Source organism: Brassica oleracea, chromosome C9, assembly GCF_000695525.1.
Source record: "Brassica oleracea var. oleracea cultivar TO1000 chromosome C9, BOL, whole genome shotgun sequence".
In the NCBI taxonomy this organism is placed as follows: domain Eukaryota; kingdom Viridiplantae; phylum Streptophyta; class Magnoliopsida; order Brassicales; family Brassicaceae; genus Brassica; species Brassica oleracea.
Window position 1 is genome coordinate 49,730,815 of NC_027756.1, and position 10,809 is coordinate 49,741,623.

General features: G+C 36.7%; 2 protein-coding genes and 1 pseudogene across 2 annotated transcripts; 1 reads left to right on the forward strand and 2 right to left on the reverse strand.

Moving 5' to 3' along the window:
- The first annotated feature begins 263 nt into the window (after window positions 1–263).
- LOC106317841 (cell differentiation protein RCD1 homolog) lies at window positions 264–2,527 on the forward strand. Its single transcript, XM_013755622.1, has 9 exons — window positions 264–424; window positions 799–870; window positions 962–1,051; window positions 1,147–1,189; window positions 1,398–1,504; window positions 1,634–1,729; window positions 1,829–2,019; window positions 2,127–2,196; window positions 2,278–2,527. Exons 1-9 carry the CDS (start codon window positions 284–286, stop codon window positions 2,350–2,352), a joined length of 885 nt encoding a protein of 294 aa, XP_013611076.1. The 5' UTR covers window positions 264–283; the 3' UTR covers window positions 2,353–2,527.
- On the reverse strand, window positions 2,526–5,068 carry LOC106317840 (protein QUIRKY-like). The gene has a single exon (XM_013755621.1). It carries the CDS (start codon window positions 4,926–4,928, stop codon window positions 2,619–2,621), a length of 2,310 nt encoding a protein of 769 aa, XP_013611075.1. The 5' UTR covers window positions 4,929–5,068; the 3' UTR covers window positions 2,526–2,618.
- Window positions 5,069–6,421: 1,353 nt separating this feature from the next.
- On the reverse strand, window positions 6,422–8,566 carry LOC106315261 (annotated as a pseudogene).
- Between the last annotated feature and the right edge of the window lie 2,243 nt (window positions 8,567–10,809).

The following is a 10,809-nucleotide window of genomic DNA, read 5'->3' on the forward strand; positions in this document are numbered from 1 at the left end:
GCTAGTGATCATCTGAGCCATATAAACCAAAGAGTTACTTACCACCATTTGTCTCGACATAATATGGCATCCTCAACCAAGTTGGTGAAAGCTTTTAGATTTAAAGCAAAAGCCGTAACGCCAAATAGAACAAAACAGACAAACAACACAAAACCGTAACGGGGCAAAAGAGGCACGTGAGGAACACGCCCCAGGACTTATATAAATAAAGGGTGGTCCCCCCTCATTTCGCTTTCAACTCAATAGTGATTCTCTTGCGGCGCGTGGGAAACGGGTGAAAGCTATGGCTAATCTTCCTCCTCCTTTCGCTTTCTCCAAGGCTTCTTCTTCCAGCAACGATCCCAAGCCCTCTCCCGTGGAGCAGTTGGTGCTCGACATCTGTGACCCTGAACTCAGGGAGAATGCTCTTCACCAGCTGTCCAAGGTCTCGTTTATTGTTTTCTCTCCACGTAATTAAACTTGCTTTTGCTTGGTGTTGATTATGAGTTCTGATCGTCTTAGGTTTTTGTTTTTACAATCGAGTTTTTTTTAAAAAAATTATAAGATAAGGTTTGTTTTGGTCGGTGAATCTAGGACATGCTTTCAGATTTTTGTCGGATAAATCGTCGAATACTGTATTACAATTAAACAAAGCTGCATGTTTTTGATGTTTTGATGAACCGGTTACTTTTGTAAGAAGAAAACATATGTGTCCTGTGTTTTTGCACGTTTTTGATGTTTGATGAACTGATTACTTATGTAATAAGATAACATATGTGTCCTGTGTTTTTGCTTTGTCTTTCTTTCTTTTTTATTCAGAAAAGGGAGATCTTTCATGAGTTGGCTCCGCTGTTGTGGCACTCTGTTGGTACTACCGCTGCTCTTCTTCAGGTAAATCTTGTTCATCTTATCTTCAGTGGAAATGATTTCTCTGTATTGGTTAAGAGATCTAATCATTTTCAACGTTTTTTTCTCTTTTCAGGAGATCATCTCAGTTTACCCCTTCCTGTCTCCTCCAACCCTGACTGTTGCTCAGTCCAACAGGGTCTGCAATGCCCTTGCGCTTTGTCAGGTGTGTCTTTTGTTTTTTTGGTTGAATGACAAAGCGTTTATTCTACGTATGTGCAATTTAAAAGTCTCTAACCCTCCATATTTCATAACATCCAGTGTGTTGCTGCTCATCCTGAAACGAAAATGCCGTTCCTTAGAGGTATTACAATCTTAGACAATCTCACAAGATTTTCATGGCTGACGTCAGTATATTTTGTTTATTTATTGCTGGAAATCTTATGTTTTCAATCTAAACCAAAACTGGTTTTTAATATCCACTTATTTTTTTGGCTCTTTTTAATTGAATTTTTTTTTTTGGTTATAATATATGCTTAAAGCTCAAGGCAATTGCTTTTTCAAAATTACAGCTCAGATGCCATTGTACCTGTATGCTTTCTTGAAGACGTCAAGCAAGGAGAGACCCTTTGAGTACCTGCGTTTGACTAGCTTGGGTGTTATTGGTGCACTTGTCAAGGTATGTCTAGCTATTAATCAACCATTTTAACATGCTAAAACCTTTGAGTGAAAACTGTTAGACATCACAGAATCATTGTTATTTTTTTGTGATATTGGTGTTAGCAACATTGTTCTTTTGTTTCGGTAGGTTGAGGATACGGAAGTGATCAAGTTCCTTCTTGAAACTGAAATCATCCCATTGTGCCTTCGTACAATGGAAAGTGGCAGCGAGTTATCAAAAACTGTGAGTTTTCTCTACTTTCAGATGCTTCTTATGATTTGATTTCGGCAATGCAACAGCTCATTAGATTGATTTGTTTTTGTTTTTTTTTTTTTATGTCAGGTTGCAACCTTCATTATTCAGAAAATTTTGCTGGACAACGAAGGGCTTCGTTACATGTGCGTCTGTGTGGATAGATTCTTTGCTCTGAGTCGAGTTTTGGGGAATATGGTGACTTCACTTGCAGAAGCACCTTCTCCTAGGCTTCTAAAGCACATCGTCCGCTGTTACCTTCGCTTGACAGATAACATCAGGTGCTAATAATTAATCCCTTTACACGTTCATTCAAAAAAAAAAAAAAAAAATCTATATACACACTTGTCCTTACACTATCCGGTTGTTTTTTTTTTATCAAACTCAGGGCCTGCCTTGCACTCAGAGACTACCTCCCGGATCTTCTAAGCGATACCACCTTCACCAGCTGTCTCTATGTAAGTTGCTATGTCTTCTTTTACTAAACAAAGTTGTGACTTTGACTGTTTTAGCTAATCTGGTTGCTTATTTTGAAACAGGAAGAACCAGCTGCAGTGCAGTGGCTGCAGCAAATGCACCACAACATCAGGGTTAGACCACCACCAGGGCTCTAGCATTTGTTTGTAAATCAAATCGGACCCCTGATTTTTATATTCTTGGCAAAAACTTCTATTGATTGGACCAAAATTTAAAGGGGGAGGGGGTTTAAGAATTTACAGATGAGGATTATAAACTCATAAACCAAAATATTTTGGATATATATGTATTTGGATTACCAAATTGCCTTATGAATGTTGCAATTAATAATTATTTAAAGACTGAATCAAACAAGTTTTTGAAAGTTTTAAACAAAGTGCAGATGTAGATAATAGGGATGTCTCTATAATAGACTGTCAGATCTTGCAGGTAGCCTCCTGAAGAGATTGAGTGGCACAGAAGGGAGCCTGTACCTGAACCTTGGATGCCTCAGCACATAGATCCCAGAGAGCAGTGCCACAACCTGAAACGGTGTAACGTACAACACAATAGCAGCTATTAGACAAAATAACACAAACAATGTGGTTGCCCTCGGGTCTCTCCAGCTCAGCAGGGACGAAAACCGCTCTCCCTGTGTAGCTAGATCTCCCACCACTGTCTGAACGCGTCCTCCTATGCTCCTGAGCCGGTCGTATCTCATCCGCACTATCTCAGGGGACCGGGAGGTAGGGAAAGTGTCGAACTCTTCGTCGAGCTCGTCAGGGTGGACAGCGTCCGCGTGTGACAAGCGCGTGTCCATGTGCGGCGGGTGCCTCGGTCTCCACCGGAAGTTCCATACCCCGATCAAGAAAAGGTACAAGAACACCGTTGGTAAGATGAGTTCAGGGTAGAGAACCAATATTATGAAGAGAACATGAATGAGAATCGTGGTGATTGGGTTTCTCCAGTGGCATATCTGCTCAAACCACTTCCCCACAGCTACGAGACCGCTCAGAACATTCATGATCCTGAAGAAGTTGGCCTTACTCCTCCTCATGCTCCACATATGCGAGTCAACATCCAGCATGTACTCCACAACCTCTTTCCGAAGCGGCGGCTCCGCTCTGTTCAGCCTCGCGGAGACAATATTCATCGCCTGGTGTCTCAGACTATCCAGCTGGAGAACCGATAGCGGATGAATGTAATGCATTTTAGGGAGCAGCGGCTGAGAGTACATGTGAAGCATGTTGACGACGGATAAGCAAGTGAACCTCACCGCTAACTGTATCTCGCCAGTTTTCTTGATCCCCGAAGGGTGAAAGACGAGAAGAGGATACGAATGCGTGTAGATACGGTCGGCTTCGAGCGTGGAGAGACGGATCCTAACTTTCCCTATCCTCATGTCCTTCCCGCTTCCTCCCGGTATGTGTCCGTTGTCGAACGCTCCGAACGTTATGACCGTGCAGGTGTCAAACACTTCCCATGTGTACTGCTCGTTCCATTTGGGAGCGAAGCTGTCAACGATCGTTCTCGTTCTGATCCATTTCTGACCGTACTTGGCTACACAATAGGCATCCGTTGTACCTTTACCTTCTTTGCTCTTCATAGGCATCAGTCCGTGCGCGCTGATGATCCCGACTTCGAGCAAACCGATACTCGGTTTCCAGAGCTGTTTAGCCGTCGGTCTCAGGTCGCTGCTGTAGTGAGTCGATTCGTCGAGAACATGGTATCCCCCTTCTAGAAAGATCCTCAGATGGATCCTGCTCGCGAATTTGATCTCCTTCTTCTCTCCGTCCACCATTATATGTTTCTCCAGGTTGAACCACCTCGAGTTGAGAGGCCTGTGGTCTAACCTCCTCTGTACATGCTGCAACGGGACCGCACACCTGCCTAGTGTCTCATCTTTGTTCGGTGCGACCCTGTCTTCAACAGCGAGAATCAACGGTTCTTCGAAAGGCTCAGCGACTACGAACATCAGATCTTCATTCCACATAGGATTCAATGTTTTGGACTGAGAGATTCGAGTTCTTAGAGTCTGGTTCCCTATCATTGCCTTCACGTAGACCTCAGGGAACTTTGTTTTATCGTAAGGTATTAAATCTTGAGCCTCGATGACGTTGACTCTCACGTACCATAGCTTCGGTGAGAGATAAACCTTTGAACGGATGTTAGCCACGCCTTCAGGTCCAACCGTGGCTGCATCAGAGTGCCAAGCGTCACAAAACGCTTCATCGGCTTGTGTCCCCATCCAAACGGCTAACATGAGCTCTCCTTTAACCTTACGTCCGTGTCGATCCTCCAGCCGATACCACTGAGGAGCTAACGGACTATCAGGAGGAACTCGCTTTGGAATCTCGTTGAGGTCGAACATGATCCGACCGATCAAGTCGTCCATCATGACGTCTTTGTCTTTCACTACGACCTCTAAGATTGATGCTTGGATCCTCTCCTTTGAGAAAGCGAACACTTGTTTCCACTCAGGGTTTGACTTCTTCTCGAAATGTTTGGTCATGCCTTTGTAGTTCCCTAGCTTCACTTCCACGTAAGGATCGCAGCTACCGGTTACGTCTTTTCCTGGGAGTTCTTTGGCTTTCACGACCTGAACGTAGAGGTAGTGCATCTGCTCGACCAAGTCATAGGTGCATGAGAGTTTGTCACCTGTCAAAGCTCCTGCACCGATCTTTGGGGAAGTCTCCTTCAGTGCAAAATCTATGTTTTGTCCCGGTTTCTGCATCTTGTCTGAATCTTGAACCTTTGTTTCTTTTGAGATCCTAGTACTTTGTAATAAGAAGCAGTTTCAGGGGAAGCTGCTTTGTTTTGTTATCTTAAGACAGCCTTCTGGTAAAAACAACAGCATAAAACATGAAGAATTAATCAGAGAGATTTTAACAGTTTACCTACAATGGCTAAGTTGAGATCTATACTCTTAAAAATTAAAAAAGGAGATATAGTATTTTTTTGTATATTTAAAAATTAAAATGTTATTTAGGGACATACATTTCCCTGTAAGTAAAATATTCCTAAACAAATGTGTTTAACTTTTTGTGTTAGTTTTCTCCAAATCTGATCTAAACAAAGCTTAAAAGTATAAAAACTAGAAAGAAAAAAATTCCGATTACTTTTAAAAACAAGGAAGAGTAAACATGAAGATCCATTATGTAAGTCAAGAAAAGAAACTAGTCTTTGAGAGACAAGTAAACCCCACAAGACATGTTTTGTTTTCATGTCTTTTACTCTTCACTATCGCTGTTACCTGAGCAATTTATCAAACCAAACACTACAACTACACATATATAAAATAGACAAATAATAACTAGTTACAAGAAAAAAAAAGACCAAGACATGGTCAGGTAATGTACCTCAAGGGATCTAATGAAGAATAGAGAGATTAACTTTGAAATACATTTTTTTTTGTAACGAAAAGTTTAAAAGAAAAAGATGTTGAAAATGAGATGGCAAAGCAGAGATTGAGAGTGAGCTTTCCTAGAGAGGTGGTGAATGAAGAAGAGAGTGTACAGTGGGGTAATAGAATATATGGGGACATGTGGGTTGCTAAGATCTGCTGCTTTTAGTGGACCTACTCTGCTCTTTTGACCTCTTCTTTCACCTTTTAAATTTTCTTAATTTTTAAGTTTTGTTTTTCACTTTATTAGTTTATTTCTTATTAATGCATTTAATATTTGAGTGTTATAACTTATATGAATTCAATGTTTGTCTAGCTTGTTTGTTTTCTTGTCGACGGCTTGTTTCGTTGCACGGAAATATGCTTTCTGTCTACGAACATTATTTTTGAATTCAACGTTTTACTTTTACAGAGTTTTCAAACATTTTATTTCTGTAATTTATTTAGTACTATTAAATTTTGATTAAATGGTACCAGCTGACTATTATTTTAAATTTTATCTATGTGCACCAAATTTACATCACAGATTCTTTTGCTTTTGGATGGTGGAAGGGCCCACAGAGCGGATCAATCCACTGCAGCCTAGTCTGGCTCTATTTTTTTTTATTGTTTCACGTTCAAGAACAATAAACTTAAAGATGTGCAATAATTTTTCACTAAACTTTATAAAATCCTTGTCTATATTTATTATAACGTGCAACATACATGTGTAGATTATAGTTGCATAACATAAACCACCTAACATCTAAATACAATCCTTCTAGATATTTTCATAAGACTTTTCTTATTTTCTTTCTCCCAGTGTACTTGAGGAGTTGATTTCTTCAAGTTTGTACAATGAAGTACACATTGTATGTTTCATCTCTAAAGCTGAACAATGGTGACAACACAAAGTTCCTCTGTGTACCGCTCATCACGAAACTCATGGGGTTGTATATATTGACTCATTCCTTTACTTAACCTAAAGCTTGCTGCCTGTTTAAACTTCTAATCAGTAGCATCCGAATCACATTTAAGCTTCAGCTTCATTCCCGCCTTTAGGGTTTGATCGCTGTACGCAAAACAAACTTTTTTCCTCTCTAGCCTTAAAGAAACGCTCCCTAGCTTTCCATCAACTCCAGCTACTAACCGGAACCTAGAGGCTTCTTGGTCAAGAGAAGAAGAAGCTTGAACCGCAAGGAAGCTATCAGTTGCTTGCATCAGCATGTTGGGAAAGTCAAACGGTTCGATCATGACTTTACTTCTAATTAGCTCCCTTGGACCCGAGACCCGCCCTTTAGAATCAGCAGTCACGAGCCTGAAAGTTGCCTCAAGAGCTTCTTGTGTCCCTGACTTAGGTGATACTTCCATCTTAATGGTTTGGTTGCTATTTGACAACACGTAAGATACGTTTCCAGATAGTTGCGAGAGTGTGACTGTTATGAGTTTCAGGTATAGAGCTTATCCATATACCATCTTTAGCCTGAGTTGTGATGCTCCAGTTCTTGCTCGTGTGTCCAGCTAACAAGGATGGGCCATAGAGTATGGCTTTAAGAGATGAGTACTCCGGCCTACCATCTGAAATAGTGAAATCAGCTTCTGTTGTCAGCACAGAGTTGTATACTACTTTTATACACTATGAACTATACCTTTTATAGCTTCAGTTCTGATACTCAACGCTAGCTCCATCGTTACTTGATCACCTGATTTCCAGTTCTGTTTCATTGATAGAAAATTACCTGCAAAGAAACAAGCAGGTCCAATGTGATTCTCATTTTCACAACCTAGAGACTACAATAGAACACACAACGCGCTGCAGTCAAATCACCTGAAGCTGGTACTTTCAGGGATTGGCCATCCAAAGGTACTTTAGCACCTTCAGAGTTAGTCCACACTGGAATCCTTAGATTCAAAGTTGAGTCCTTCCCCATTCCCTGCAAAGAAAATCAGATCTGCTTATCAGACTCTTCAATCCAAAAGTTGCATATGGTTTCTACCAAAAGTTTACTTACTCCACTCAAGTGAGCTTGATATATACTGTGTGACATGAAGAGCTGGAGACTCCATATCTTCTTGAAAATATATAGAGTCTCCCAGTTTTGAGAAACATTCAATTCCTGTGGACAGAAACCCACTCAAAGTTTATCTGTTTTTGTAAGTAAATCAAAACCAGATGAGTGTGGTTAAAAAAAGTTACCAGTGCCATAGCAACACCAGAAGGAATCATACGGTTTTCCCCAACCATTATGAGTCACGGTCTTAGAAACACCTTTACCCAGTGGGAGCATGTAAATCATAACTCCAGGCTCGGTTCCTCTTTGAATACCGAGCACACCATTAGTCAAAGGACGCTCGTAATAGTCTGCATAACTAGCTTCTTTTGTCCACCTGAACAGATTCCTAGACACCTGAAAATGTGTAAGTTTTGATATGTTACGTTGAGAAAATAAAGAGTTTAAAATCATATATACCTTGAGCATGCTGTAAGTAGTACATGATTCCTCGTTTTCAGTTTGCAACGTAGTCGCCGTTCTCTTTGAATCTCTCCAGTCCTAGTGTTAAGCATGGTTAAGAGTTATGTTAAAATGAACCAAGCTCTAAAGTCAGTTAATGTTAGTACTTAGTACTATTACCAGAACTCATTGACTGGTGTTCCTCCGGTTTCATAGCTGTGAGAAGCATTGACTATATCCATAAAAAAACATCTATATTTCCTGAAAAAGTGCAGGTTTCAGAATCAATAGAAACCAATGTTTTTTTGTAATAAATCTCACATTTTTCCAGATTATGCTTCAATACCTTATGGAGTGGGTCACCAGTGATTTCATAGCGAAGTTGAGACCCGACAACAATGGGAATATGTGTGTTACAGTGGAATCCACTTATATCATCTGCCTGGTCAAGTAAAGTTCTGTTATGTTACCATTCACACACTTATCATGTAACAGTAGTACAACTTAATTTTAGCCCCAATTACAAAACGACGTCATTTTGTGTTGAGAGTTAAAATTACGTCGTTTTAGAATTACTATTTCATCTTCTATTGGTCACGACGGCTCATGTCTCGGCTTGTATATATTATAATATATATGTTTCTATCAATTTTTAAACCATAATAAGTTTACGGTATATTTTTTTTATTAAATAGATTGTTTCAAACTTTCACATGTATTTGTATCTTCTTCTATATATATATTTTCGGATTATTATTTCATTATTAAAATCGTAACTATATATATAAAAAGATTAGAAAATATTGTTTTATTTTCATATTCAAAGATATTGTAATATTTCACAAATTTAGAAAGTTTTTAAAAAATTAAACTTTTTGCTTCATAAATTTATATTATCGAGTAAATAATTAAACATTTAGTTTTGTTTAATTTTTAGAATAAATTATATAGTTGTTTTCATTGGTTTAAGGTAGTAAAGATTAATCATTGTTAGATAATATGATTTTTGTTATTCAAAAAAAAAATCTTTATAATTTTTAAAGTTAACATCGACAAATATTTAAATATTTAACATATGGAGGTATAGCATTACAACATTAAATTATATTTATTTAATTAATTTATAATATCTATAAATCCAATGGATCATCTATTGTTTAAATCTAATTATTAATAGCCAAATAAAAATTTATGGTAGGCCCAAAATTTAAATGATAAGATTATAGATTAAATGTAACATAACTTTCTAGGAATATGTTCATTTGTTCCATTTTTAAAAAAATCACACATGAATCAAGGTTGTGACTTATGTTTTAATATATAAGATGCAGGTTAAGTCGTATTCCGGCCTATTTAATACTCTCTGTTCTGAAATGTAATATGTTTAGAATAATTTTTATGTTCCAATATAAGATGTTTTCATATTTTTAGGTAACTTTAAGTTTATCAAAAACTGTGTAGCCAATCAAATTTAATAGTTCTATTTTGTAATTGGTCGAATAGTTTTTAGTTTATAATTTTAATGATATTTTCTAGGTAAAAGTAATTTTTTTAATAAATGTGTATTACTCAAAACATCTTATATTTAGGAAGAGAGAGAGTAGTTCATATAGTAATATTACTCACGAACGGGATTGTTTGGGTTGTAAAAGGCACTTTTCCCCATGAACCACCAAACTACTTTTTGCTCCTTTTTACGTAAAAAAGACTACCTAATTGGACGAAGCCTATCGATCCAATATTAACTATCAGAAACCCATTATTTGACAACAATAAAAGCTAGAATTTAGTTTAGATCTGACAACAATAAAACCCATTATTTAACAACAATAAAAGCCATTAGATCATCATTATCCATGGTTTCTTAGGGCGGAGTTCTTGAGAGAATATAAAAAATTGTTTCTTAATTTTTAACTAAAAAGTTAAGAAATAGTTTCTTATATTCCCGCAAGAATCCCGCCCTAAGAAACCCTGGATAATGATGTTCTTAGCAGGGTTCGAAAATCGACACATATGTAAGAGAATAAGAATATTAACGAAAACACCAAATAGGGATAGATCTAGATATATCTTATTATATAAAGCTTGGTTCTTCAAAGTTGCTAATTAACATGATCGCTTTATATAATAACTTTGAAGAACCAAACTTTATACAGTAGAACCTCTATAAATTAATAATGTTGGAACTTTGAAATTTTATTAATTTACTGAGATATTAATTTGCAAAAGTTTCCTTATTTAATTTTTTTTTTATTTTCAGATATATTTATTCTAAGATAAGAAAAATATTTGATTTTTGTGTACAAATATTAATTATTATTTATTTGAAATTTGATATTTATATTAATTTTATTATATTATTTAGTGTATATAATATTAGAACTTAAATGTGGTTTTAGATATAATATTACTAAATCTCATCAAAATATATTAAGTATTAATAAAATATAAAAATAATTCTATTGTAAATATAAAACAAACAATATAATAATATGTTCTTACTTATATAAAAAATGTACAGATATAAATTATTAATTTATAATTTTAATGGGATCATATATTTACATAGAATTTTCTTTTAAAAAAATATTATCTTATTATTTTATCGAATTATGTCAAATTTTAAATTGATCCAAGTTGAGACGGACGACATTTATTAATTTATAAAAATTATTAATTTATCTAGTATTAATTTATAGTGGTTCTACTGTATAATAACTTCAAAAATAAAGCTTGAAAATTAGTGTTAAACAACTTCAAAAATAAAGCTTTATAATTCG